We start from the raw sequence: 27,859 nt of genomic DNA, 5'->3' as shown, positions 1-27,859 counted from the left end.
AATTAAAGGGGCACTCATTTGCAGGAGATTTCCCATCCGAAGGGCTTCACAGCTCCCACTTTTCCATGGCATCTTACCTTGGCCAAGTTGTTCGGTTTTTCGCCGCCTGATTGTGTGGAGGGCGCAAAGTTTGCCGCTCAAAAGTTCTGTTACTCGAGTATCCTGCCGAGGGTAAAATAACTTTGACACAAAAGTTGACCAAAACCTTTCGAGAGTCCACTTTCTTAACTCTTTTAAGCCCCCTCCTCTCTTTGTCTTGAATGCTAATCAAGAACGGGCGCACTCGAATCTGAATAAACTTTTAAAAGTGCGACAAAACCCGCCGAAGAGTCAAAGTTGATTGCCAATGCAATGGAGTTTCAGCCATAATTGGATGGTTCTTTAAAAGGCTTCAAATGGGCGATGAATGTGATTTGAATAGACCATTTAAGGGTTTGAATAATCTACATAAAAGAGCACACAGTGAATGAAAAATAGCCATATTAAATTGATATTCACAGAATTAATTCGTGTTTATATAAAATTCGGATTTTACCTTTAGTAATGTAAAATTTCTATGGAAACGTTTTCTATCTCTTAAAAAATACTCTGAATTTCTGATCCTAAGATGAGTAACACTTTCTTTTTTCGAAGTAGCTGGGTTTTAATAAGTCAAATCCGTAAATGTGATACTAGAAACCTTTCCGACTGCCATGAGATTCTCGACTCTTTGGAGCTCGGTGGGCGCCATGAGCTGTGGCTCGCTGGTCACCTACTTGACCCTGCGGCTGCTCGATGGCCAGAAATCCTCGAATTACGCGAGTGGTTCTGAAGGCGACTCAAGAAGGAAGATGGAACCTCTGGCCAGTGGGACGTGGCTGCATCACTGGGACCTGGACAAGCCGCAGCTGCAGAAGGTGGCCAATGGCGAGGAGTCCTCGGCCCTGCGGCACATAATCCTGGTGCGACATGGCGAGTACTCAAAGACCGCGAACGGGAGTCACCTCACGGAGCTGGGACGTCGCCAGGCGGAGAGGACGGGTCGCAGGTTGCGGGAAATGGACCTGAGCTGGGACCACGTGGTGGCCTCCACGATGCCGCGGGCCGAGGAGACGGCCATGATCATACTAAAGCAGCTGAATCTGGATCCGCTGAAGATGAAGCGTTGCACTCTGCTGCCCGAGGGCACTCCCTATCCGGGGGATCCGCCCTCGAAGCGGAGTCCCCGCAGCTTGGAGCTGGCCTACCAGCGGGATGGCCCCCGGATCGAGGCTGCCTTCAGGCGCTACTTCTTCCGGGCCAGTCCGGAGCAGCAGCACGACTCCTACCTGCTCATCGTGGGCCACTCGAATGTGATTCGCTACCTGATCCTGCGGGCCCTGCAACTGCCGCCGGCTGCCTGGACGAGGCTGAACCTGAACCACGGCTCCATCACCTGGCTAACCGTTTGGCCCTCGGGCTATGTGACCTTGCGATGTCTGGGGGACTCGGGCTTTATGCCCGTAACAGAGGTCACCCATCGGAGGCCTTCGAAGGCTAAGTCCGATGGTAACTAGCTCAGGATCCTCGAGGGACTAGCTCATTTTGCCGGACAAGTGGAAACGTGACTTCCTGCACATTTTGTTGCAAAACCACTTTAACTTTGGCCAAAATCACTTGGCCAACACACTGCCAGCTGCATCTGCATCCGCATGCCGGCACATTCGCAGTGGCCACTAACCCAGCGGCTGCCAAAGCGGTGAAAGCCGCCCACTTTTTGGCCACCCGGCAGTTGGCACATTTGCGCTACTCTTTCGGGATTGTCTCTGCTCATTAGTGCGGCTTTAATTTTGGTTATTGCGCCTGTCCCATGTTGTTCGGTTTTGGCTTCTGGTTTTCGGTTTTCGGCTGCCGGTTTCCGGTTTTCCGCCTTTGGTTTCTGGCCATCGTCAACTTTGCCAGCCGCTGGCGTTTCATTAAATTTGCATCCGTCCACAATTTGAATTTAATTTGCTGGGGGTGGCGGGGTATTGAAAATTGCATTATATTTTGGCCAACCGAGCTCCTCAACTGCCACTCTCAAACGAGTGTCAGCTGCTAAATATTTGCCTCGCCACAGAAATTCCGGAGCGCATGGAAAAAAGGCAAGTGTTTACTTTATGGCCATGTTATTGCTGTTGCGGTTGGATGCCTCAGAAAGGGGCACTCGTCGCCCATTGTAATATAAACGTATGCATATCAAGAGAGATCGCTTTAGTCGGGCACCTCGACTATCTGATACCCGATAGGCGCAATTAATAAAAGACAAGTTTAAATTTCCAAAAATATATTATGGGCATATTTGGCCCTTCAATGATAAAGCCAAGTTCGCCAACTGTAGTCCCCATTTAAATCATTTACGAGTGATCTGCCGAGGCACGTAAAAAGAACATTAGTGCCCAAAAACACTATTTACAAACAATTAATTTCCACATTACTCTATCAATATATCCAAATTTCCAATAGCTGCAATCTGCCATTCCACACCCATGTATTTGGGGTAATCATACCAATCTAGGACATTCAATTGATTTAGGAGTATAAAAGTTACTATAAGTGTGCCCAACACTGTACACAATGTAGGAAAATAATGAATAAGTCTAGGGGAAATATTTTAAACACATACTTTCGTATTCCACAGCATTATTATCAATCCCACACACAAAAAAAAAACTTGGTAAAATCAACTGTAATAATTGTCAAACAGGCCCCAACCAGCAAAATTGTCAATTCTACTAAGTAAATAGTCATTTCACAACAACAAAATACACACGATTAGCAAAGACACAAACCCAAAGCAAAAACAAAATACACGTAACTATCTTTGTTGGTCAATTTTACCAAGCAAATTTTTTTGTGTGCAGATCATATGTTGGCCACAAGATGATGAAAAGGTATGACAATACTGTTTTGTAGGTCTCCTTTTTGCCTAAAAGAAGAAATCAAATAATAACAAAAATCTTTAGTTTAGAGATCAAAACTTGTGTAACCTTAAAGAAAATATCTGGAGGAGCACATAAATAGCAAAGGCAAAATACTCCACTAGCCACAAGGAGCATATACCTAGTATCGTAATTCTGCTATTGCACATTTTGATATTTTGAAATATTCGATAAGAGTTCTGGGATAAACATAAGAAATTCAGTTTCTATGCCTGACAATAAAGTTAATGGCTTAACATTTTTTGTACAAAATTGCAGATTGCCTTAATATTTTTTTTTAATTATTGAATAATTTTAATTACTTCCGGTAATTTACTTGACATTCATTGGGCACCAATTACCAATTCTAACTAGTTAATAAAAAAATTTATAGCCTTCATTTGAATCTTAAAATCATTATGAATTAATTCAAAAATGACTAAAATCGTATTTGGAAAATTATTTCAAGATAAATCATGCAGTAAGCCTTAGACGCCCAATGGATGCGCATTGTTATAAGGGTAAATATTGTGTTTTTTGACATCGAATGAATTGTAAAAATACTGGATTGATTGATACATACATCCGCCAAGTAAAGGGCCCACACTTTGACCACCTTGGATAAATTCCTTTACATACTTTAGACCGGTTGGGATGAAGGTTTCGCTTTGCTTGGATGGTTTCGGACTGCATGGATGTGGAGGACCGTCTAATAGTTTCCTATCTCCACCGAGGACATATTATTGAGCCTACTGTGCCCTCTAAAAGGTAGCAAAACGAGATAAATCGCTATATTAACTAATTTTTAAAAGATTTATCTTTAAATCGAACCTGGCCAGTAATCATTATCATGGAATTTGGTAACCTGAATTGAGGCCCAAAGAAACATTACATCAGAAAGCATACATAGAGCTGAAAGCCGATAAATAAGTAATATAATCAGTAGTGTAGCGGTGTGACATATTTACTCAAAGGAATCGTCAGCCATCCCAAATCCTTGGCCTCTATGGACGTTGATCGAGGTACACGTAAACGACGTCCTTTTTCAAGTTCTCCTTGAAACATCGGGACATCAAACCAATCCATTACACCAATTTTTGGCATGTTCAGGACTAAAAACGCCATAATAAGAAGCGCAGTCAAGGTACCAAATGCAAGCATCGAAAATACGAATACATTTCTCTAAAATTTAAAGAACATTAATTAAGACGGAATGCACTACGTTCTCAAATAACTACGTCCGTCGTCCAGATTATAATGATGTATCCGGCATGATAAACCATCCACATGGAAATTATTATATATGACAAAAAAAGCTTGTAAAATTCTTTTGGGGCTGAAAAATATTGAGTTTACCGTTATAAAACATCTGGAATGACTATAACGAAGTTACGATCTTGTCCCTAGTGTATAAATTCCTTGTTAAATACCTTGAGGTAGAACTAAAATTGCAATTGCCGTTAATCCACTGCCAATCAGCCAAAGTGTTGAAGTATATCTAGCACAAGCTATTGGTCTACACATTTTAAGAATTTTGAATACTGAATAAATTTATTAATAGTGCTTGCCACACATGACACCTGAGTCGACGGCAATGTTTATACCCAATACTCGTAGAGTAAAAGAGCATATTGTAATCGTGCAGAAAGAAGGAAGCGTTTCCGACCCTATAAAGAATATATATTCTTGTTCGTCTATCTGTCCATCAGACAGACGGAAACTTCCAAGCTAGAAAGTTGGGATTAATCACAAATATTCTTTTTTTAGGAGAGCGCCACTGAATACTTAATACTTATCGAAATGTAGAAGAAAATTTTAAAATCAGACAATCCACCTAAAAGTTATGAGCAAATAATGAAACAGCCGTTAGATGGCCGCTTATCTCCATCTCCCTCGCACTCCCTTTTGCTATATTGTTCTCTCTTGTTATACCTACTAATGTTATAATTTCTTGAGTTTTATAAAAAGGTTCAGCCCAAACAAAATGAACTACTTGTGAAGATTACATAAGAACTTCTGAAAACATGGTTTCGAGAAAATCGCATTAAAAGTAATGAAATATATCTACTTCGCAAGGAAGGTGGGTGTCGACATCTTAATATAAGTTTTAAAATAGTTCGAATTTCTTCGTGACACATTCGTAAAGAGTTATTTTACAAATTTGAGAAATAAAAAAAATTTAATTTTTTTTTCCTATATGTATGTATTTTTCCACTTTCGACTGTTAGAAATTTCCCGCCCCTGAAAATTTGCTGCCCTAGGCAGCTGCTTATATGCCAAGTCCACCACTGCGACCAGTGTATTTTCCCCCTAAGCCCAAAACTGCAATTGAGTTTTTTTTCAGGATATATTTAAAACAAGAGAGAACTCTCTAGTCGGGTTGGTGTCCCGACTATCTGATACCCGTCACTCAGCTAAAGGGAGTGCGAACGGCTATATATAGTAGTCGCCTTCGCACACTCTCCTGGTGCGCTTCGTCACTACATGGACTGCCGTTCATAGTGATATATATTTTTGATCAGAATCACTAGCCGAGTCGATTTAACTTGTCCGTCCGTCTGTCTGTATGAACGCTGAAATCTTAGAAACTACAAAAACTAAAACGTTGCGATTAAGCACACATAATTTTGGGCCTCCTATGCTGCGCAAGTTTCTTTTATCTAAGCGTCACGCCCACTAGTACGCCCACAGTCGCACAGTCGCCAGCCGAAGTTTATATACCCTTGCAGATATGCCTACTTAAAATGTTTTTACATTGTCAAAAATCAAAACGCCTACTTTCTACAAAGTTACAATGGTTTTTTTATTATTTTTTTTATTATTCCTATGGGAGCCACAAGATATAGTGGGCCGATCCGGCTCGTTCCGACATATGTACAACCTGCAATAGAAAGAAGACTTTTGGGAAAGTTTAATCGCGATAGCTTTAAAACTGAGGGACTAGTTCGCATAGAAACGGACAGACGGACAGACGGACATGGCTAGATAGACTCGGCTATTGATGCTGATCAAGAATATACTTTATGTGGTCGGAAAGTCTCCTTCACTGAGTTGCAAACATCTGACTGAAATTATAATACCCTCTGAAAGGGTATACAAAGCCTGGTGCGCACATCTCTAAACATTTTGTAATTGTTTAAATGCCATTTTGTTGTGATTGTTAATATTTTAGCATTTAAAAGTTATGAGCAATAAAGGCGCCAGTAGCTTTGACGACTGTATATCTCCATCCAACTCCCATTAGCTAAGTAACAGGTATATGATGGTCGAAGTACTGGACTACGCGTTCTCTCTTTTTATACCTACTAATATTATAATTTCTTGATTTTAATAAACAGTTCAGCCTAAACAATATTAATAACTTGTGAAGATTACATAAGACCCTCTGCAAAATGTCATCGAATATAATAAAGACAGAATACTGGATTGATTGATACATACATCCGCCAAGTGGAGGGCCCACACTTTGACCACCTGGCTGGTTGTGGAAGACCGTCTAATAGTTTCCTAGTCTCCGAGGACATATTTTTGCACCTATTGAGTTCTCTAAAAAGTAGCAAAACGAGATAAAACGCTACATTATTTAATTCTTTTTGAAAATGTGGACGTTAGAGTGGGTGTGGTACATTAGTGTAACAAACTTGCGAAATATCGTTTAATCGTACCTGGGTAGTAATCGTTATCATGGAATCGGGTAACATGTATTGTGACAAGAAGTAGCATTAAATCAGAAAACATAAAAAGAGCTGAAAACCGATAATTAATTTATATAATCAGCAGTGTAGGAATGTAACATATTTACTGAAAGGAATCATCAGCCATCCAAAATCCCCAAACCCTATTGACGAAGTTGATCGAGGTACACGTAAGCGACGTCCTTTTTCAGGTTCTCCTTGCCACATTGGGACATCAAACCAATCCATGACACGAATTTTTGCCATGTTCAGGACTAAAAACGTCATAATAAGTAGCGCAGTCAAGGTGCCAATTGCAAGCATCGACCATACGTATGCCAATCTCTAAAAATTAAAGAACATTTAAGACGGAATGCACTGCGTTTTCAAATAATTACGTGCGTCAACCAGATTAAAACGATGTACGCGGCATGATAAACCATCCACATGGAAATGATTATATATGACAAACAAAGCTTGTAAAATTCTTTTGGTGCTAAAAAATATCAAGTTTACGTTTATAAAGCATCTGCGATAACTATAGCGAAGTTAGGACCTTGTCCCCAGTGTATAAGTTCTTTTTTAAATACCTTGAGGTTGCACTAATATTGCAATTGCCATTAATCCACTAACAACAAACCAAGATGTTCCACAATATTTAGCGAAAGTTGTTGGTCTACACATTTTGAGAATTTGAATACTGAAAAAATGTATTAATAATGCTGGCTCTCGAGTTTGACACCTGAGTCAACGGCAATGTTTTTGGGTAAGTCCCAGAATGTATGTTTAAATATACAAAATATTGCAAATAATAATGTAATGTATGACACAGTGCTACAAGTTTCTGGATTTATATAAATATGTACATAAGTTTATGTGCCTGACAAATAAATCAATATAATAATATAATTGTTTTTGCAGATTGCTTTTTCAAAAACAGAGGGCCAAATCTGACAGTTACTGGTCTATCATTGGGCGTAAATTTGCTTCTCCTTAAAGTTTCAGTAGAGAATACATTTTTCTAAAGAATATTAAAGAATTATTGGGTGGATACGCCCAGACAAAGAACGCAACGACTATATTTCTTTTAATAATATTTCTTTTTTTTTATTTTTATAAAACAGTTCAGTCTAAGCAATATTGACTACTTATGAAGATTAATTAATGACAACATTTTTTACCCTTTGACATACATCCGCCAAGTAGATTGTCAACACTTTAACCACCTTTGATTCCCTTTAAATCACTTTAAATCACCGGCAAGTAATTTCCAATTTTCTGCAAGGACAGCAAGGAAAGCATGCACGTAAGCCAGGACATATATGGTCACCTACTGAACGCTCTGAAAAGGAAACAAATTAATAATTATATAATCGTATTAGGTATTACTAAAGCAAATAAAATTGTATTTACACTGTCAATTAGAGTGGGGTGGCTTTTTTGCCCGTGAACTGTCGTGTGATCTTACCTCAACAATTGTAGTCCCATTTCATATTACGAACAGGTTATTATTACCTAAAGGAATAGGCAGCCAGCGATAATCCGTGGCCGTCACTTCAGACCGTCTAATAGTTTCCTATCTCCTTCGAGGACATATTACTGAGCCTACTGTGCCCTCTAAAAGGTAGCCAAACGAGATAAATCTCTATATTAACTAATTTTTAAATGATTTATCTTTAAATCAAACCTGGCCAGTAATCATTATCATGGAATTTGGTAACCTGAATTGAGGCCCAAAGAAACATTACATCAGAAAGCATACAAAGAGCTAAAAACCGATAAATAAGTAATATAATCAGTATTGTAGTAGTGTGACATATTTACTCAAAGGAATCGTCAGCCATCCCAAATCCTTGGCCTCTATGGACGTTGATCGAGGTACACGTAAACGACGTCCTTTTTCAAGTTCTCCTTGAAACATTGGGACATCAAACCAATCCAGAACACCAATTTTTGGCATGTTCAGGACTAAAAACGCCATAATAAGTAGCGCAGTCAAGGTGCCAAATGCAAGCATCAAAAATACGTATAGATTTCTCTAAAATATAATGAATATTAATTAAGAAGGAATGCACTACTTTCTCAAATAATTACGTCCGTCGTCCAGATTATAATGATGTATCCGGCATGATAAACCATCCACATGGAAATTATTATATATGACAAAAAAAGCTTGTAAAATTCTTTTGGGTCTGAAAAATATTGAGTTTACCGTTATAAAACATCTGGTCCCTAGTGTATAATTCCTTGTTAAATACCTTGAGGTAGAACTAAAATTGCAATTGCCGTTAATCCACTGCCAATCAGCCAAAGTGTTGAAGTATATCTAGCACAAGCTATTGGTCTACACATTTTAAGAATTTTGAATACTGAATAAATTTATTAATAATGCTTGCTCCCATGTGTGACACCTGAGTCAACGGCAATGTGTTTGGGTGAGTCCTAGAATGCCTGTTTAAACCTAGAAGAGGGTCCGCGATTTCTTAAGAATTTATGTAAGTAAGGTTCTCTTGCAATTGGATTTTAAAGTTGCGTGTTTTGCTAGAAAAAAATATGGGCTTTCCGATCGTTGTCAAAACAATAAACACAAAAATGTGTAAATGTTTTTAGAGCAGGCCAGACCCTACAACAGCGAATTAAATATCCTCGGGGGACAGTAATTCCTTAAACTCGAATGATTATGGATGACCAAGACATACATAACGTTTGGGTGAATTTGAAGAAATCCAAGGAGGATTATCTATTTTAACCTTTATAAAGTCGGAAATGTTTCGTTCCAGCTGTTACATACTTTTCCACAAATACACCCAGAAAAATGATGGACAACATTTTAGGTCATGCATAGCCTAAAACATTTTAAATGGACTAAAAGTTCCTTTTTAGGTCATGTACTGCCTAAAAATGTAAATTTTTGGTATATTTGCCCTACTATTTAGGTTCCGTATAGCCTAATATTTTAGGTCATCGTGGGCCTTAAAATTAATGCATTTTACCCAAATAAATTTGCACGGAACTCTGATACCGTTCTACCGACGCTATAATTCCCAACCAATTACATAGCGCGGATTGCATGGTAACCCACTTCGGTCGTTGAATAAAACAGCGATTTCACTGCTGAACAGTGAAGCCTCTTCGCTCGTTTTTGTGTGTTGGAAGACTAAGCCGACATTGACCTCCAGTTAGCTATAAATTTCTCTGTATTTACTTTATAATATGAAACATTTTTCAGTACAAATTTTTAGGCCAAAGAAAGCCTAAAATTTTGGATAGGGGTTTTCTCATATTTTAAGGCAGCCAATTACCTAAAATCTAGGCCAAAAATTACCCCATTTTAGGCCATTAATGGCCTAACATTTTAGGTCATACAATCCTAAATTTTAGGCCATTCAAGGACTTAGCTCCAGTTTTAGGCCAATTTTACCTAAATTCTAGGCCATTTTTTGATATTTTAGGTCATTTTTTTTTCTGGGTGTATTTTGAAATATTTCCGAATTTCGATTTTAATTTTTAAAAGATCGAACTACTATATCATATAGCTGTGATAGAAACGATCGAAAAATTAATGTGAAATAATAAGAAATTTAACATTTTTGCGATGTGTAAATTAATAGAATGATCTGCAAGGGTATATAAGCTTCGGCTTGCCGAAGCTAGCTTCCTTTCTTGTTTTTATTTGTGTCTATCTCACCACAGAATCAAAATCAAAAAATGTCTTTCGCTGCGAAAACTATTTATTAACACTTATTTTATATCAGTGTGTTACATTTCTTCGCTGGTTATATTGACTACTTTTACTCGAATGCACCTAAACAAATCATGTCCAAATATTACTGAGGGACATAACACAATGCGTCCTGCGGGCCAAATGCACAATAATGCTGCTTTTGCTGGTGGGACCATGTTCTTTACAACAAAAATAAGAAGATTTAATATAATTGCAAAAAAGGCCTTCAATCCATCAATAACGCACAACGCCAATTTACTACCAGTTTTGCAGGATTCTACAACATCCGTAATAGCTTCAAAAATGTTCCTTAATTCACCTCCACCTGATTCCTCAACAAAACATAAAAGAAACTCCTTAACGGCTTTAAAAACGGGGTCAAGCAGCTTGGTTACTGTGATGATAATGCATTCCCAAAACTTTTTAACAAAAATTTTGATCATAAGTGTCGCATAGACGACCATCTTATAGTTATAACCAGCATCTTCATCCTCCTCAGACTCACTATCGTCCTCTCCCTTGTAGTCCGAGTCCTCATCCTTATAGTAGTCCTTTTCGTCAGCCATCAATACACATGAAAATGAACACAAAACCAGAACTAGTAATATAGAATTCATTTCAGACTTATTTTCTGCAGCACTGCCAGTTAGTGATAATAGCAACCAAATGACGATTCATATGCTTTATATAAGTTATGTTCGTACTTAGTACTTTTATTGTAGGAGGTATATAAATTAGTTTACTGATCTACTTTCCAGTGTACGGTTGTTATTCTTTACCTGTCCTATCAAATTGATAGTTGTTTTATTGTAACCTAGTCGATCTAGCCTTGAGATCTATCTGAAATCTTAAAAACTATAAAAGCTAGAAAGCATGTAGATTTTCAAGGTTCCGTTACGCGCCCACAAGTATATATACATAAGTTGGTAAGTTCGCTCGTTTCTAAGGAACTGGATATCTTATGGTCGAGACCAAAACACTTTTAGAAATATTTAACGTACCGCAACCGGAATAACAGCGTAAATATCCTATGCAATTAGTTCCATTTTCAATGCAATTTTTGTTAATAAGCACTCTTACGCAATAAATATTCATGGATAAAAATACTTTCATTATTTTCTTTTCGTCAAATTTTAAAAAAACAAAAAAAAAAAAATCAAGAGAGAACGCTATCAGATACCCGTTACTTAGCTAAAGGAAGTGCGGTGATGGAGATATGTATACAGCTTTGATCGCGCATAACTTTTTAACGAATGGTCCGATTTAAATTTCTTCTACGTTTCGATAGGAATTGGTAAACACAATAAAACTGCATTTTTGCTTTTTCGAAATCTTTAAGGTGGGGGGTGGCCTTCGGCTGCGTAGGAAGCCCAAGAATATGTGTGGGGTTTTCCAACTTTTTAGTTTTAATAGTTTCCCAGATCTCAACGTTCATTTGGACGGACAGACAGACGGACAGACAGACAGAAATGGCTAGATCGACCCGGCTAGAGATCTTGATCAAGAATACATACACTTTATAGGGTCAGAAATGCCTCATTCTAACTGTTACTTACTTTTGAACTATCAGGTGTGTCTCAGAAAACACTAGAGTTTTTTCGAAGAGTTGCTTTCCAAAACAAGTAACAACTAAGAAACTCCCTTGTTTTCCTTGTTTACTCAATCAAGAGCAACACAAAAACAAGAAAGGAAACTAGCTTCGGCCAGCCGAAGCTTATATACCCTTGCAGATCATTCCCATTAATTAACAAATCGCAAAAATGTTCAATTTTCTAATATTTCTCATTAATTTTCCGATCGTTCCTATGGCAGCTATATGATATAGTCGTCCGATTTTGATCAAATTAAAATTGAAATTCGGAAATATTTAAAAAGAGTCATATCCTAGAGTAGAAGATAATACAATAAAAACCAAAGAAGCTAGAATTTATTTCCTATTACTTTTCCATTAATTTTCCGATCGTTCCTATGGCAGCTATATGATATAGTAGTCCGATTTTTTACATAATTAATTCGAAATTCAGAAATATTTAAAAAATAACATCCCCAAAAGTAGAAGGTAATATTTCAAAAAACACCGAAGCTAGAATTTTTTTAAGTTTTTTTTTTCCGATCCTTACTATGGGAGCTATAAGATATAGTTGTCCGATCCGGTCGGTTCCGACATATATACTACCTGCAATAGAAAGAAGACTTTTGCGAAAGTTTCATCCCGATAGCTCAAAAACTGAGAGACTAGTTTGCGTAGAAACAGACAGACGGACAGACGGACGGACAGACGGACATGGCTAGATCGACTCGTCTTGTGATGCTGATCAAGAATATATATACTTTATGGGGTCGAAAACGTCTCCTTCACTGCGTTGCAAACTTCTGACTGAAATCATAATACCCTCTGCAAGGGTATAACAATTGTCGGGGTCCCTTTTACATATAGTCATAATATATTTTATATATTTTATATTTTTTATATTTATTTTAATATATTCTGATATATGACTTTTAAAGCACTTGAGATTCCTTAGCTTCAGGGAAACACCAACTCAGTCCTTAAAAACTATTTTAGCGGGTTACAAATTGAACTATAAACAAGAAAGGAAGCTAGCTACGGTTACTCGAAGCTTATATACCATTGCAGATCATTCCTTTTAATATACAAATCGCAATATTATTTCTCTTTAATTTTCCGATCGTTCCCATGGCAGCTTTATGATACAGTAGTTCGATTTTGATAAAATTAAAATCGAAATTCCGAAATATTTTAATAGAGTCATATTCCAGAGTAGAAGAGAATCACTATGGACGGCAGTCCATGTAGTGACGAAGCGCACCAGGAGAGTGTGCGAAGGCGACTACTATTATATCAAATAAAAACACCTCTTAACGAGGTAAAAAACTAGTGACGACCGCACCTTCAACATACAAAAGTTCTGATATCAACATTTGTGACGAAAAATTATTACACTCGTCATTAAATAGACTTTCTAATATTTTCTCATTCGGCCCGCCCTAGCAAACTATTCCAGCATTTTTCCCTTCACAGGCATTTTCTATTGCAGCGTGCCGAATGAGAAAATATTAGAAAGTCTATTTAATGACGAGTGTAATAATTTTTCGTCACAAATGTTGATATCAGAACTTTTGTATGTTGAAGGTGCGGTCGTCACTAGTTTTTTACCTCGTTAAGAGGTGTTTTTATTTGATATCAGAAGTTTTTGTTTGTTTACATTTGCTCTCATAGGAGCTAATATATACATTTAAATTTAAATTGGTCAATCATAATTTTTAAACTATTGTATTTTAACAAATTAAGTTAAAAAGGCGTTGAAGTATTTCAAAATACCTTTTAAACGAGGTATAGCACATGTCTGTACCTTTAGTAGTGTAGAACTTACAAACTAACGAAATTTAGCTATTTTTAGCTTTTTCCCGCTAAAGTAGCGGCTTTTTCCAAAAGTCGTAGAACAAAAGATTCCTATATGGAACTCTTAAGTGCAAATTTACTGATTCCATGACCCTAAAATACAGTTCGGATACCCTCCCACAAAATTCAATACTCAGGGAGCGTTAATTGTTCGAGCTGGCAAAAGTGGCTATTTTCGTATAAAAATAACTTTTAAACGTGACTTTTTACAGTAATGTGTTATATACCAAAATTTAAGGAATCTCAAGGGCTATACAGTTTAAGGTTTTAAAGAAAATCGTTAGAGCCGTTTTTGAGAAAAATTAAAAAAAGCTAAAAAAAAAGTTTTAAAAAATTGTCTTTTGTTCATATTTTTTTAATTATTACATTTACACAAATTGCATATAGAAGGCGTTTATAGCATTTAAAAATACCTTTCAAACGAGATGCAGCACAAGTCTGTAGCTTTAGTAGTATAGAAGTTACGGCTTTCCGATTTTTAGCTATTTATAGCTGTTTTCCCGCTAAACTAGCGAGTTTTTCCAAAAGTGGTAGAACAAAAGTTTTTTATATCGATGTGATGAACGTCATATAAAATTTTCAAAACTTAAAAAACATGTTTTGGACAAACTGACAAACTGACAAACTGACAAACTGACAAACTGACAAACTGACAAACTGACAAACAGAATTAAATTTTCATTTTGGGAAGACGAAGAAAATCTTATTTTGGCTATAACTTTTGAACGGAGCGTCGGATTTTGACAAACGACCCCTCATTCGACGGGTATTTTCAAAAGGAATACAAGTAAAATATTGCGAGGGGGCAATTATCCCCACCGGCCCCAACAGCTCCAAATTTCGAAATTTTCACTTTTTCACTTTCACCGCTCTCTCTCCCAAGCCAATTGATTTTCTTAGAGTCTTGGTATGCAATCCTGTTAGTTTTTGCAATACCTTTCGATAGGTGTATCATTCATTATGATCGGACCATCACAGTAGATTTTCATTTCTTCGTGTATATATAGTAGTCGCCTTCGCACACTCTCCTGGTGCGCTTCGTCACTACATGGACTGCCGTCCATAGTGATAGCCGCAAAATTGAAAATCTGCTGTGATAGTCCGATCGTAATGAGTAATACACCAATCGAAAGGTATTGCAAAAACTTAAAGGATTGCATACCAAGACTTTAAGAAAATCAATTGGCTTGGGAGAGAGAGCGGTGAAAGTGAAAAAGTGAAAATTTCGAAATTTGGAGCTGTTGGGGCCGGTGGGGATAAATGCCCCCTCGCAATGTTTTAGTTGTATTCCTTTTGAAAATACCCGTCGAATGAGGGGTCATTTGTCAAAATCCGACAAAATCCGTTCAAAAGTTATAGCCAAAATAAGATTTCCTTCTTCTTCCCAAAATGAAAATTTAATTTTGTTTGTCAGTTTGTCAGTTTGTCAGTTTGTCAGTTTGTCAGTTTGTCAGTTTGTCCAAAACATGTTTCTTAAGTTTTGAAAATTTAATATGACGTTCATCCCATCGATATAAAAAACTATTGTTCTACCACTTTTGGAAAAACTCGCTAGTTTAGCGGGAAAACAGCTATAAATAGCTAAAATTCGGAAAACCGTAACTTCTATACTACTAAAGCTACAGACTTGTGCTGCATCTTGTTTGAAAGGTATTTTTAAATGCTATAAACGCCTTCTATATGCAATTTGTGTAAATGTAATAATTAAAAAGATATGAACAAAAGACACTTTTTTAAAACTTTTTTTTTAGCTTTTTTTTATTTTTCTCAAAAACGGCTCTAACGATTTTCTTGAAAACTTTAAACTGTATAGCCCTTGAGATTCCTTAAATTTTGGTATATAACACATTACTGTAAAAAGTCACGTTTAAAAGTTATTTTTATACGAAAATAGCCACTTTTGCCAGCTCGAACAACTAAAGCTTCCTGAGTATTGAATTTTGTGTGAGGGTATCCGAACTGTATTTTAGGGTCATGGAATCTGTAAATTTGCACTTAAGAGTTCCATATAGGAATCTTTTGGAAAAGCCGCTACTTTAGCGGGAAAAAAGCTAAAAATGGCTAAATTTCGTTAGTTTGTAAGTTCTACACTACTAAAGGTACAGACATGTGCCATACCTCGTTTAAAAGGTATTTTGAAAAACTTTTTAACTTAATTTGTTTAAATACAATGGCTTACAAATTATGATTGACCAATTTAAAGTTAAATGTATATATTAGCTCCTATGAGAGCAAATGTAAACAAACAAAAACTTCTGATATCAAATAAAAACACCTCTTAACGAGGTAAAAAACTAGTGACGATCGCACCTTCAACATACAAAAGTTCTGATATCAACATTAGTGACGAAAAATTATTACACTCGTCATTAAATAGACTTTCTAATATTTTTTCATTCGGCACGCTGCAATAGAAAATGCCTGTGAAGGGAAAAAGGCTGGAATAGTCTGCTAGGGCGGGCTGAATGAGAAAAGATTAGAAAGTCTATTTAATGACGAGTGTAATAATTTTTCGTCACAAATGTTGATATCAGAACTTTTGTATGTTGAAGGTGCGATCGTCACTAGTTTTTTACCTCGTTAAGAGGTGTTTTTATTTGATACAATAATAGCGAACAAAGCAATAATTTTCCGATCGTTCCTATGGCAGCTCATGCGCGGATCCACGGGGGGGTGATATGGGTGATATATCACATTCCACTTGGCTGAAAAATTAGAGGAATTTTCGTATTCAAAAAATAAGCAACAAAAAATGTTTTCTGATTTTCCTAGATCCGCCACTGTGGAAGCTATATTATATAGTCCTCCGATTTTGACAAAATTTAATTTGATATTCAGAATTAGCCCCACAGCTTTAAAACTGAGGGGCTAGTTTGCGTAAAAACGGGCGGACAGACGGACGAAACGAGTCGAATGAGAAAATATTAGAAAATGTATTTATGTTTTTTTATCAGTGCAAGTTTTTTTAATTTGTTGCGACTTTAAATTTTTTTTAGTATCGATTAGTAATATATAATTTACCGGATCAATGTCAAATCTGGATTTTGTTATGGACCTTCAGTTAGTTCTCTCTTGAAGCTGAACAGTAACTGTCCAAAATGATGGAGTGGCTTACATCAACAATCAATAATTCGTATACACTTCCTTTTACTATTCCTAACCATCCTTTAATTCCAAATGTTTCAAGTACAACACTGGATTTCTCAGTGCCAACGCCTTTTGAACCAATAATAACTTCAATGTTTTTCCAAAATTCGACGAAATCATTCATGGGAACCACAGAAAACCCGACAGAAACAACAACTAAATCTACTACAAGAACGACACTAAAGTCTACAACCAAATCATTGAAATCAGATACATCAACCGAAAAATCTACAACAACCAAATCTACCTTGCAACAAAAACCAGGAACTTCAACAGAAAAGTCCACAACACACAAATCTGCCTTGAAATCTACTACAGGAGCATCAACAGAAAAGTCTTCCACAATCAAATCTACCTTGGAATCTACCACAGGAGCATCAACAGAAAAGTCTACAACACCCGAATCTACCTTGAAATCTACTACAGGAATATCAACAGAAAAGTATTCCACAACCAAATCTACCTTAGAAGCTACTACAGGAACATCAACAGAAAAGTCTACAACACCCGAATCTACCTTGAAATCTACTACAGGAACATCAACAGAAAAGTCTTCCACAATCAAATCTACCTTGGAATCTACTACAGGAATATCAACAGAAAAGTCTTCCTCAACCAAATCTACCTTAGAAGCTACTACAGAAACATCAACAGAAAAGTCTACAACACCAAAATCTACCTTAACATCTACAACAGGAACTACCAAATCTTCAATAAAAACTAATACAGAGAAATCAACAGGAAAGGCTACATCATCTATCGCACCAACTTCCACAAAGTCATCGACTAAATTAACTTTAAAATCGACAACTGAAATTAAAACAAAAACTTTCAAAGCTACATCTCGAACATCACAAAGGCCTGAGAAAACAAAAAAAGCCACAATGCAACCAAAAACAACACGACCTACTATTGTCCAAAAAGTTACGCAATCCAAAGGCGGTAAAAAAAAGTAAGTCAATAAAATGGAGTACTTTGATTCTTATTTAACCGATTTATCTTGTAAAATATTTAGAGTTACACTTCCGTATTACCCAAAACATACCAACCTTCCCACACCGCCAAGGCCAGTGAGCAAACCCGAAGTTAAGAAGAGTAGAGTTAGGAAAATGGCCAAAAGCTTTTTGGGAAGATCGAAAAATAGCAGAATTGGAAAAAGTTGTTTTGAAACAGCGTTAAATTCAATCTTAAGTGTAATTATTGAGTTTGTTGAAGCTTATCGAAACTGTTATTACCCAGAAAAAATTAACGCTCTTATTAAATTACTAAACAAGTGTATGCGATTAATCCAAAAACCCCTAAATGCATGTAAGTCAATCTTTGGACCGATAAAAGACAAGGCTTGCGCTGCTATATTCGTACCCACTCTTTTTGATCTAACAAAAGAGATAGTGGATGTAGCTCCAGAAATTAGTGCCCGAGACTTTAAGCTAAAAACCAAGTGCTTAAAGCAGAATGTAATTAGTATTGGGTGTGCCGTACTAGTTTTGATTGGGGATATTACTTACTGTTCCATCAAGGCACTAAAACCATTTTAAAAAGGTAACTTGCATTTATATCAACAAGAAATTGCAATGTTAACTGCTCTTCAAGAAACTTTCCTATTATTGCAGTTCCTAAAACGGAAGACCTAATTTTCTTTAAATTGAATGGATTACGAAGCATATTTTCACGCACAAGAAGGACTCGATTGCTTTCCCGTTCCCGCTTTTCAACTTAAATGCGATGCCCCTCAACCTATAAATAGGAATACTTACATGTGTATCGATGTTTCTTTCGCAGATACCTCTATATATATACAATATTTCAAACCAGAACCTGTCCTTTTTGCAGCAACCACCCATCAGTTAACGACCTACTCCCCACTTGCAAATTAATAAAAGCTAAAACACAAAAAACATTTAAAAAACTTACCCTTACAAATTTTGCACTATCAATAAAGTAACATTTTATCCAATTACTGGAAAGCAAAAATATAAATATATATTAATTCTATCTACGCCAAACTTCTAAATGTAGGTAAAATAAAAATTAAAAAAAAACTACTTTGCTTAAAAACTTAGAGGCGGACATGTCTATATAGACTCGCGTAGTGACGCTTATCCAAAATAATAGGGGATGAAGAAATGTCACCTTCTGTAACTGCCTCCAATTTTCTAACACGAAGTATTATTACTTCATAATCTGAACATCTTTCTATAGTAGCGTTTAATTGTTTCGATTTATTGTGGGGCCTAATCAGATGGCACTGACTCGATTGTGCTGCACTCTTTTAGCTCTTCTGGCTTACTATGTCTATCCTCAATTATTTGAGTTTGCTGCACAGATTCAGGTTGCGATTCTGTATTCTCTTTACTGTCACTAAACGGTTTCTTCTGAGGTCGGATGAAGAGATCAAGGCCAGCAAAGGGTGCTTCGATGATCAGGTAGAGTGCGTAGGAAAGCAGCACGGTGATCCCCATATCTGACCAGAAACCAAGCATCTGCGGGGAAGGTTTAAAGGTCATAACCAAGCTGTATATCAGAGGATCACAACTTACCATTTGGTAGTCCGAGTAATATGAGTTCGTCCTGACACTTCTTTTGTTTACCTCCTGGACGAAGACGTGCCAAATGTAGACGGAGTACGAGAGTCGCGACAGAGGCTGCCAGAGGGGAGAGGACAGGAAGCTGTTGGCCAGACCCCCGTAGCCCTGCATGCAGGCGAAGATCACCCAGCAGATGGCCAATGGCCACCCCAGCCGGGTGAAGGTGTAGTAGGAGGCCTCTTCCAGGGTGGACAGCGCAGGGGTGGACCAATCGGCGGCGGGATACAGTACGAATATGGAGGTGAACATCATGGCCAGGCAGAGGATCCATCCGGACCACACGGCCACCCAGCTCAGTCGAAACTTCCTGCCCTGATTGATGTACAGGAAGTAGCCGAATATAAATCCAGTGAGCCAAGGTGTACAACGGTAGTGCGTCGAGCTAAACAACTTTAGGGCTTCGGCACTGGTGCTTCTACAAGTCGAATATCAAGTAAAGGCTTAAATATCATAAGAAATCTATGGACTCGCGTGACATTTATTATGTGACGAAACTTACTTCAACAGCGTTGAGTAATGGTTGACCATCATGGATCCAAAGAGTAAGCCAGCAAATAGGGCTATGACAACGATTATGCCTGCAGCTGCCTTATTGCCCCATTTATAGAGGCAGATCAGAAGAATTGGAGAGAGGATGAAGAGCTGCATGTCTGCGGCTAGATACCAGGTGTGACCAAGACACTAAAAAGTTGCATAATGACCGTAAGGTATTCTAGATAGCCAGTTTCAACTCACCCTTTCATAAAAGTAATTATTTACGAACAGCATTGTACGATACCATCCATTCTCACACACTGTTTTGCCACTGAATCCGCCCTTGAAAAGGGGACCATCTGCCACGAGACCCATGAGTTTCGTATAGATCAGAATCGACATGGCCAGAAGGGGAACTATTCGGATCAGGCGATGGAGATACATCAGCGGCACATTAAGTTTACCCTTGGATCTGTAGAGGGATCAAAAGAACATTTTTTAATTGTCCCGTGCTAAAAAATTAAGATCTACTTGTCCATGGAGCGCAGCGTAACCAAAGCCACCAATAAACCACCGATAACGAAAAACGAATCCACCGTGAAATAGCCGTGCACATAAAAACTAGCGAAAGGAGACTCTACCCACTAAAACCAAAGAAATACAGTTTTAAATCAGCTTCAGCTGAAAATATTTACGCACCCGAGTGACGTGGAAAAAGTTCAGATATGCCGATGATATTGTATATCCATGTCCATGACAGTAAACCACCCAAAAGAGGGACATGCAGCGAATCCCATGAAGGCAGTCGATGACATTCGGGTTGGAATTGGTCTCCACGAGGCGGAAAAGAGCTCGCGAGTTGACCCTGGCTGAAAAGACCTTAACAAACGTAGGAAGTTGACCTAGAAAATGAGGGAAATGAGAAATGAGAAATTAGGGAATTCAATAATCCATACTAAACTGACTAACTCACTTTGATTCTTGCACACGAAATAATCGTAGAGCGTGCAGAGAGCCACAATAGAGCCCATTAGTGATAGGAACACTCTGTAATCGAAAGGGTTAGTCAACTTTGATGGGTACAATTACTAGGGCACTTACATGGTAAATATGGTTAGTCCATCCCAGGGCTCGCTTTCACTTGTCTGGCAGCTGCTATCGCTGATACTCATCACTGTGCTGGGGACACTCACGTTGAGTAGGCGCTGACTCATCTGACTCAGGAACTTGTTCATGTGAGTGGCCGAACAGGAGGCGGGAAAGCAGGTTGCCGTTCTGAGCTTCCAAAATGCTGCTGCTGCACTGTCTAGTCCTATCATTTTACTGGGGGTAGTCTCCAGAAAGCAGTACTTTCCACGGATGCTGTCCTTTTCGATGTTGAGACACTCGTCGAAGTTTCCCAAGCTGTATTGGTTGCCAGTTAGAATGCCAGAGGGAATGAATCCCCACGCGTCGATCACTGAAGGATAGAGATCATTTACAAATACCAATCAATTTGACTTAATTTTTTTACTCACTTTTCAAGGCCCAATATTCCCCAGAACTAAGGCCCAAAGTAAGCTCAGTCAAATGCTTGAGACACAAGAGATCCTGCTGAGTGGGCAATCTGGGGTCCAGAAGTCCCAAGTCATTAAGGGTTACATTTTTAAAGTACTCTGCAAACTCAGTTCCCAAAGGCTTAAGATTTCTGACAGGCAGGACATCTCCTTCCTTTGGCTGCGAGGCTCTTATTAGGACGAGCCCACTAAGAAAAATAAATCCGACTAAGTTACCCATTTTTTAAATCGTAATGACTGCTTCTGTCAGCTGATGGAAGACTTTATAGGCGAATTATCAAGCTACAATCTTTAATAGCGATAAAACAAATAACAAATCAACATATTAAGCTTCTAGGTCGCACAACAGTGAATTCTGCCGAAGGACTCTGATAGAATTACAAGAATACCGACGACCTGTTCTATAGTGAAGAGTCATTATCAAAGTGATTTCGGGTTGTTCTTGTGAAAACATATTCAAATGTGCGATAAGACTGGGGATTATGAAGACTGGCAGACCATCTGGGCGCACTCGGCAGAACGCTCTTATCAGGGATCTATACTCGGAAGTTACTGATATTATATTGAGCTTTAAGTGTTTACTTAAAAAAACAATTTATTTACCACCTAAAGTAGAATAGTCAATAAAAGTATCATAAAACTTCTTGCTTGCCGATTTCAAGTATGCTGTATATTTATGGAACTAAAACTAATCGACAAGTAGATAATGTAATCAGAAAGTTAATTATAAACAATTTAATTTCAATAAAAATGCCTGATAAGCAGAGCTTGCAAATAACTGTCAACCGATTTTCCTGAGGCAGTTTAATCTCGACAAAACCGAAAAAAATGTTGCTCACAAACTCTCTCTCTGAGCGGAACCCTTTTTTAGTTTTGCTTGTCGGTTTCGGTCCGACCGTTCGGCTCAACCGAACAAAGCAATCGGTCTTGCAATAACCACTCGGTGAGACCCTTTTAAGTTAACAGTCACCTAAAAGGGTTTCTGAAAGACTACTGTTAAATAAAAGTCAAAAAAATGGGTTTTCTCTAGAAAGGAAAAAGTATAGGCCTGCTGTGATATGTGCATAAATTTTACATAGGAAATCAAGATAATTCTAAAATTGCATTGTACATATAAATGTATATAAAATTGTATTCTGAATTCTGTTTGCTTCAATATATTAATTGACTATATAAGGAACTATCTTTAATAAGAAATGCCATAAAGAAACGAATTACCTTTCAAATGAGCTATACCGAAATGAATAAATGAGAACTACCATAAGTCTTAAGATAAAAAATGGCTCAAAGTATTCCAACTAAGCCTATTCCTACAAAATGGATCGCACGTTCCTTCAAATCTTTCGAAATATTTTGAATAAAACTGAATAATGTTGTGAAGATATTCTTAAATAGTTAGGAATTGATTTAAAGCTACATAAACAAAATTTGAAACTGCTAAAGGAGGTTTAACCTGTTAAAAAGCTCTAATTTTTCTTGCAGCTTAAAAGATTCGCTTCTTATTACGTGGATTTGGTTATTAATTACTACATAAGAAAGATATGCCAAAAGTGGAGTTTTGGAATCGTAAATTATTTAAAATATGTAGAATATTGGAATTTAATGGTAAATGGGCTAATCTTACAGATTAAGCTTTAGAAAATACACATTACGTATTTTCCCTTACCCTTTTGAATTTTAATAATCAAAAAGCAATGTTACGTCTGAAGCATTACTGAACAGGTCACACATACACACTCATACATTCACAAAAGACCGTTTTCCTTAACAGACCGAGCAAAGTAGTCAGTAGAAACCGAAACCGAAATAACTCTGAAAAAAAGGGTTTTGCTCTGAGCGTAACATCTGTTAAGCAAAAACCCTTTTAAGGGGTTAGCTCACACCCAGTTGTCATAGGGTTTTTTGTGACAGGTTTTTTCCTAACACTTTGAAAAGGTTGACCGAACCTTGCAAGCTCTGCTGATAAGTTAAGCGGTTGAGCTATTGATATCAAACATGCGGGCGAAATCAATTTTAAACCACTGCTTCAAATGTCACTCAAGCCTTTTATATTTCAAATATATCAAAATTAATCCTAAAAAAATTATTCAAAATTATCAAAATGTGCAAACTTTCTGTCCGTAAAATTATAGTTTTAATTTTAGGAACATCTGTTCTAGTTGGTGTAGGATTTTTGTCAATTTTTTTTTTAGTTGCTCCTCCAGGTATTCGTCTAATAATAATCTCAAGCCCCCACCGCCAAACTGCATATTAAATATGCTTTAGTTTTTTTTTTTAACAATATACTCTTTTTGGCTTTTGATTAAATTTATGTTCTCCCCAAATAATTTTGCGAAAGTCCTACGTTTATCATAGTAACATACAAATTAAAAGCAATTTTTTTTTAATAGGAAAGCAAGAGTTTTACAAGCATTTTGTGTCATACGGCATGATAAGTTTGTGGCCGACATATCATATTATATTTTTAATTATGATCTATACCGCACGCGTAAGTACTTAAAACTATAATGTGTAAAAATTACTAATTATTTTTATATATTAGAAATGGAAATACGTAGTGCCGATTAGTATAATTGGTGCTGTGTTAGGGTTACTTATCCTAATATATTTATATTTAAACATGTCGCAAGTTCAAGTCTTAGATTGGTACGATTTCCCCGCATATATTCAAATCTTTCAATCAGGTGGAGGAGGAGGTAACGGAGGTAGCGGAGGTGGTGGCAAGGGAAGGAGCAAAGGAGGTAGCAGAGGTGGCCGAGGGAAAAGGTCCTCTTCGTCTAAAGATGAGGCGGATGGTGGATGGATGCCTGTAGCTGTTGGTAATTTTGTGCATTTTTACAAAGTGTATGAAAATTACTTACCATTTTACAGCGTGCTGGATGATATCATCTTGTGTACCTGCATTTGTCACATACTCGTTGCAAATTGAATCAGTTGAATTCGGGCCGTGGCGTTGGTAAAGTTAGTCTTCGTTGTACAAATTCAAAGTATTTCTGAGACAGAAAACAATCATTTTGAAAAAAAGGCTCACTAAGTTCTTCAGCAGCTTCTTGTCAAAATTTGTTGGTGTATTAATGAATTATAAAGATTTGATACCGATAACTTGAACGTGTACAGTGTACACTATCAGTAATTTTTAAAGAAATTAAAATGTTTATAACAAACAATACAAGGCTTCTGGTTTCTTTATCTAATCGGGGATTAGTTGTATTTCCATAAACGTACAACCTACTTGAATTAAAACGGTATTATCTATTATCTAAATAGACAACAAGAAGTTTTATTATACTTTTATTGACTATTCTATTTTAAGTACACAACCATATCAAATATCATTTGTTAAATAAATTGTTTTCTTAAGTAAGCACTTAAAGCACAATTCAATATCAGTAACTTCCGAGTACAGATCCCTGATAAGAACCTTCAGCCGAATGCCCCCAAATAGTCTGCCAGCCAATCAATAACTCTTGATTATCCCCATCTTATCGCACATTTAAATACGTTTTCTAAAGAACTCCCCGAACTCACTTTGATTATGACTCTTAATCATCAAATTGGTCGTTAGTAGACTTTGAATTCCTGAGATTACTGAACACTATCGGGCTTCTTCGGGGGAATTCAATATTGTTTGAAGCTTTTACATGTCTCTGGGTTGTATGACAAGGCCTTATTTTACTATCTCAAAAGTGGCTTGTAGCTTGATAATTCGCCTATAAAGTCTTCTATCGGTTGAAAAAAGCAGTCATTACGATTTAGAGAATGCTTAGCTTAGTCGGATTTATTTTTCTTAGTGGGCTCGTCCTAATAGGAGCCTCGCAGCCAAAGGAAGGAGATGTCCTGCCGGGATTCCAAAGTCTCAGAAATCTCAAGCCTTTGGGAACTGAGTTTGCAGAGTACTTTAAAAATGTAACCCTTAATGACTTGGGACTTCTGGATCCCAGATTGCCAACTCAGCAGGATCTCTTGTGCCTCAAGCATTTGACTGAGTTTTCCTTAGGCCTTAGTTCCGGCCAATATTGGTCCTTGAAAAGTGAGTAAAAAAATTAAATACAATTGATTGGTTATTGTTAAGGATCTCTGTCCTTTAGTGATCGATGCGTGGGGATTCATTCCCTCTGGAATCCTAACTGGCAACCAATACAGCTTGGGAAACTTCGACGAGTGTCTCAACATCGAAAAGGACACCATCCGTGGAAAGTACTGCTTTCTGGAGACTACCCCCAGTAAAATGATAGGACTAGACAGTGCAGCAGCAGCATTTTGGAAGCTCAGAACGGCAACCTGCTTTCCCGCCTCCTGTTCGGCCACTCACATGAACAAGTTCGTGAGTCAGATGAGTCAGCGCCTACTCAACGTGAGTGTCCCCAGCACAGTGATGAGTATCAGCGATAGCAGCTGCCAGACAAGTGAAAGCGAGCCCTGGGATGGACTAACTATATTTACCATGTGAGTGCCCTAGTAATTGTACCCATCAAAGTTGACTAACCCTTCCGATTTCAGAGTGTTCTTATCGCTGATGGGCTCTATCGTGGCGGTCTGCACGCTCTACGATTATTTCGTGTGCAAGAATCAAAGTGAGTTAGTCAGTTTAGTATGGATTATTGAATTCCCTAATAACCCTCATTTTCCAGGTCAACTTCCTACGTTTGTCAAGGTCTTTTCAGCCAGGGTCAACTCGCGAGCTCTTTTCCGCCTCGTGGAGACCAATTCCAACCCGAATGTCATCGACTGCCTTCATGGGATTCGCTGCATGTCTCTCTTTTGGGTGGTTTACTGCCACGGGTATGGATATTCACTGGCATCGGCATATCTGAACTTTTTCTACGTCCCTCGGGTATGTAAAGACCCAGCGTCATTCGTTAACTCAGTACATAATATTTTTTTAGTGGCTAGAGTATCCATACACGATGTTTTATGTGCACGGCTTTTTCTCGGTGGATTCGTTTTTCGTTATCGGTGGCTTACTAGTGGCTTTGATTACTCTACGATCAATGGATAGGTGAGGCTTTAAATATTATCCATAGGTATTCTTTTAATCATAAATTACCCTAACAGAACCAAGGGTAAACTTAATGTGCCCCTGATGTATCTTCATCGCCTGATCCGTTTAGTTCCCATTGTGGCCATGGCGATTCTGATCTATATGAATCTCATGGGTCTCGTGGCAGATGGTCCACTTTTCAAGGGTGGATTCAGTGGCAAAACAGTGTGTGAGAATGGATGGTATCGCACGTTGCTGTTCGTAAATAACTACTTTGATGAAAGGGTAAGTTTAAGGTGACAACTCGAAGACCTTTTAGTTATTATCTGGCTATTTCAGTGCCTTGGTCATACCTGGTATCTTTCGGTGGACATGCAGATGTTCATCATCTCTCCAATTCTTCTGATCTGCCTCTATATATGGGGCAAGAAGGCAGCTGCTGGCATAATCGTTGTCATAGCCCTATTAGCTGGTTTACTCTTTGGGTCCATGATGGTCAACCACTACTCCATGGTGATAAAGTAAGTTTTTAGCATGTTTGAGATTTCTAGATTTAATAAACCTTTTTAACCCATAGGAGCACAGATGCAGAGGCCCAAAAACTATACACCTCTACACATTACCACTGTACTCCTTGGCTCATTGGATTTATGTTCGGCTACTTTCTGTACATCAATCAGGGCAGGAAGTTTCGACTGAACTGGGTGGCCGTGTGGTCTGGATGGACCCTCTGCCTGGCCATGATGTTCACCTCTATATTCGCTCTGTATCCCGCCGCCGATTGGTCCACCCCTGCGCTGTCCACCCTGGAAGAGGCCTCCTACTACACCTTCACCCGGCTGGGGTGGCCACTGGCCATCTGCTGGGTGATCTTCGCCTGCATGCAGGGCTACGGGGGTCTGGCCAACAGCTTCCTGTCCTCTCCCCTCTGGCAGCCTCTGTCGCGACTCTCGTACTCCGTCTACATTTGGCACGTCTTCGTCCAGGAGGTAAACAAAAGGAGTGTCAGGACGAACTCGTACTACTCGGACTACCAAATGGTAAGGTGTGATCCTCTGATATACAGCTCGGTTGTGACCTCTAAATCCTCCCCGCAGATGCTTGGTTTCTGGTCAGATATGGGGATCACCGTGCTGCTTTCCTACGCACTCTACCTGATCATCGAAGCACCCTTTGCTGGCCTTGATCTCTTCATCCGACCTCAGAAGAAACCATCTAGCGACAGAAAAGTTAAGGCTGAATCGCAACCTCCCCATCAAATTCAAATAATCGAGGCAGGACTTTGTAAGCTAGAAGAGCCAAAAGAGTGCGATACAATCGAATCAGTGCCATCTGATTCGGCTGAAAAATAAATCAATTTATTTTAATTTATT

At 38.1% G+C, this 27,859-nt stretch overlaps 4 protein-coding genes and 2 long non-coding RNA genes across 19 annotated transcripts; 4 read left to right on the top strand and 2 right to left on the bottom strand.

The window, feature by feature from the left end:
• Positions 1 to 619: 619 nt before the first annotated feature.
• Positions 620 to 1,948, top strand: Pgam5-2 (Phosphoglycerate mutase 5-2). Its single transcript, XM_017145175.3, has one exon. The coding sequence runs from the start codon at positions 693 to 695 to the stop codon at positions 1,533 to 1,535; it is 843 nt and encodes a 280-aa protein (XP_017000664.2). The 5' UTR covers positions 620 to 692; the 3' UTR covers positions 1,536 to 1,948.
• Positions 1,949 to 2,909: 961 nt separating this feature from the next.
• Positions 2,910 to 7,372, bottom strand: LOC108059759 (uncharacterized). Of its 9 annotated transcripts, XR_011417868.1 has the most exons (9): positions 7,183 to 7,367; positions 6,991 to 7,088; positions 6,721 to 6,937; positions 6,584 to 6,664; positions 4,157 to 4,254; positions 3,887 to 4,100; positions 3,750 to 3,830; positions 3,502 to 3,679; positions 2,910 to 2,926 (listed from the first exon to the last, which is right to left on the bottom strand). XR_011417868.1 is itself a non-coding variant. In XM_070212989.1 (8 exons), exons 3-8 carry the CDS (start codon positions 6,914 to 6,916, stop codon positions 3,639 to 3,641), a joined length of 711 nt encoding a protein of 236 aa, XP_070069090.1. In that variant the 5' UTR covers positions 6,917 to 6,937; positions 6,995 to 7,088; positions 7,183 to 7,372; the 3' UTR covers positions 3,294 to 3,638. The 9 variants fall into 9 exon arrangements, 7 of the variants coding, with proteins under 7 accessions (XP_070069090.1, XP_070069088.1, XP_070069089.1 ...); XM_070212989.1 differs by lacking the exon at positions 2,910 to 2,926 and having other exon boundaries at positions 3,294 to 3,679; positions 6,995 to 7,088; positions 7,183 to 7,372; XM_070212987.1 differs by lacking the exon at positions 2,910 to 2,926 and having other exon boundaries at positions 3,294 to 3,679; positions 6,991 to 7,130; positions 7,183 to 7,369.
• A 727-nt stretch (positions 7,373 to 8,099) lies between these two features.
• On the top strand, positions 8,100 to 18,867 carry LOC123002735 (uncharacterized). Of its 5 annotated transcripts, XR_011417872.1 has the most exons (5): positions 8,100 to 8,216; positions 8,288 to 9,027; positions 17,023 to 17,839; positions 17,903 to 18,429; positions 18,481 to 18,867. It is a non-coding gene; the product is annotated as an uncharacterized lncRNA (long non-coding RNA). The 5 variants fall into 5 exon arrangements; XR_011417873.1 differs by lacking the exons at positions 8,100 to 8,216; positions 8,288 to 9,027 and adding an exon at positions 11,227 to 11,242; XR_011417871.1 differs by lacking the exons at positions 8,100 to 8,216; positions 8,288 to 9,027 and adding an exon at positions 16,796 to 16,873.
• Positions 18,868 to 18,939: 72 nt separating this feature from the next.
• Positions 18,940 to 24,492, bottom strand: LOC108059729 (nose resistant to fluoxetine protein 6-like). Of its 2 annotated transcripts, XM_070212985.1 has the most exons (10): positions 24,367 to 24,492; positions 21,467 to 21,693; positions 21,051 to 21,408; positions 20,923 to 20,996; positions 20,649 to 20,851; positions 20,481 to 20,593; positions 20,211 to 20,421; positions 19,975 to 20,156; positions 19,428 to 19,890; positions 18,942 to 19,370 (listed from the first exon to the last, which is right to left on the bottom strand). In XM_070212985.1, coding segments are annotated over exons 2-10 (1,854 nt in total). In that variant the 5' UTR covers positions 21,468 to 21,693; positions 24,367 to 24,492; the 3' UTR covers positions 18,942 to 19,121. The 2 variants fall into 2 exon arrangements, with proteins under 2 accessions (XP_044249206.2, XP_070069086.1); XM_044393271.2 differs by lacking the exon at positions 24,367 to 24,492 and having other exon boundaries at positions 18,940 to 19,370; positions 21,467 to 21,740.
• LOC138912341 (uncharacterized) lies at positions 23,205 to 24,514 on the top strand. The gene is made up of 4 exons (XR_011417874.1): positions 23,205 to 23,709; positions 23,896 to 23,993; positions 24,048 to 24,324; positions 24,377 to 24,514. It is a non-coding gene; the product is annotated as an uncharacterized lncRNA (long non-coding RNA).
• A 734-nt stretch (positions 24,515 to 25,248) lies between these two features.
• On the top strand, positions 25,249 to 27,838 carry LOC108059744 (nose resistant to fluoxetine protein 6-like). Its single transcript, XM_017145162.3, has 9 exons — positions 25,249 to 25,535; positions 25,594 to 25,951; positions 26,006 to 26,079; positions 26,137 to 26,339; positions 26,392 to 26,504; positions 26,561 to 26,771; positions 26,826 to 27,007; positions 27,064 to 27,526; positions 27,584 to 27,838. The coding sequence occupies exons 1-9, from the start codon at positions 25,265 to 25,267 to the stop codon at positions 27,836 to 27,838; spliced, it is 2,130 nt and encodes a 709-aa protein (XP_017000651.2). The 5' UTR covers positions 25,249 to 25,264.
• Positions 27,839 to 27,859: the final 21 nt, after the last annotated feature.

Source organism: Drosophila takahashii, chromosome 2R (genome assembly GCF_030179915.1).
Source record: "Drosophila takahashii strain IR98-3 E-12201 chromosome 2R, DtakHiC1v2, whole genome shotgun sequence".
In the NCBI taxonomy this organism is placed as follows: domain Eukaryota; kingdom Metazoa; phylum Arthropoda; class Insecta; order Diptera; family Drosophilidae; genus Drosophila; species Drosophila takahashii.
Note: the sequence above shows the minus strand (reverse complement) of the source record. Positions and strands in the feature narration are given on the sequence as shown.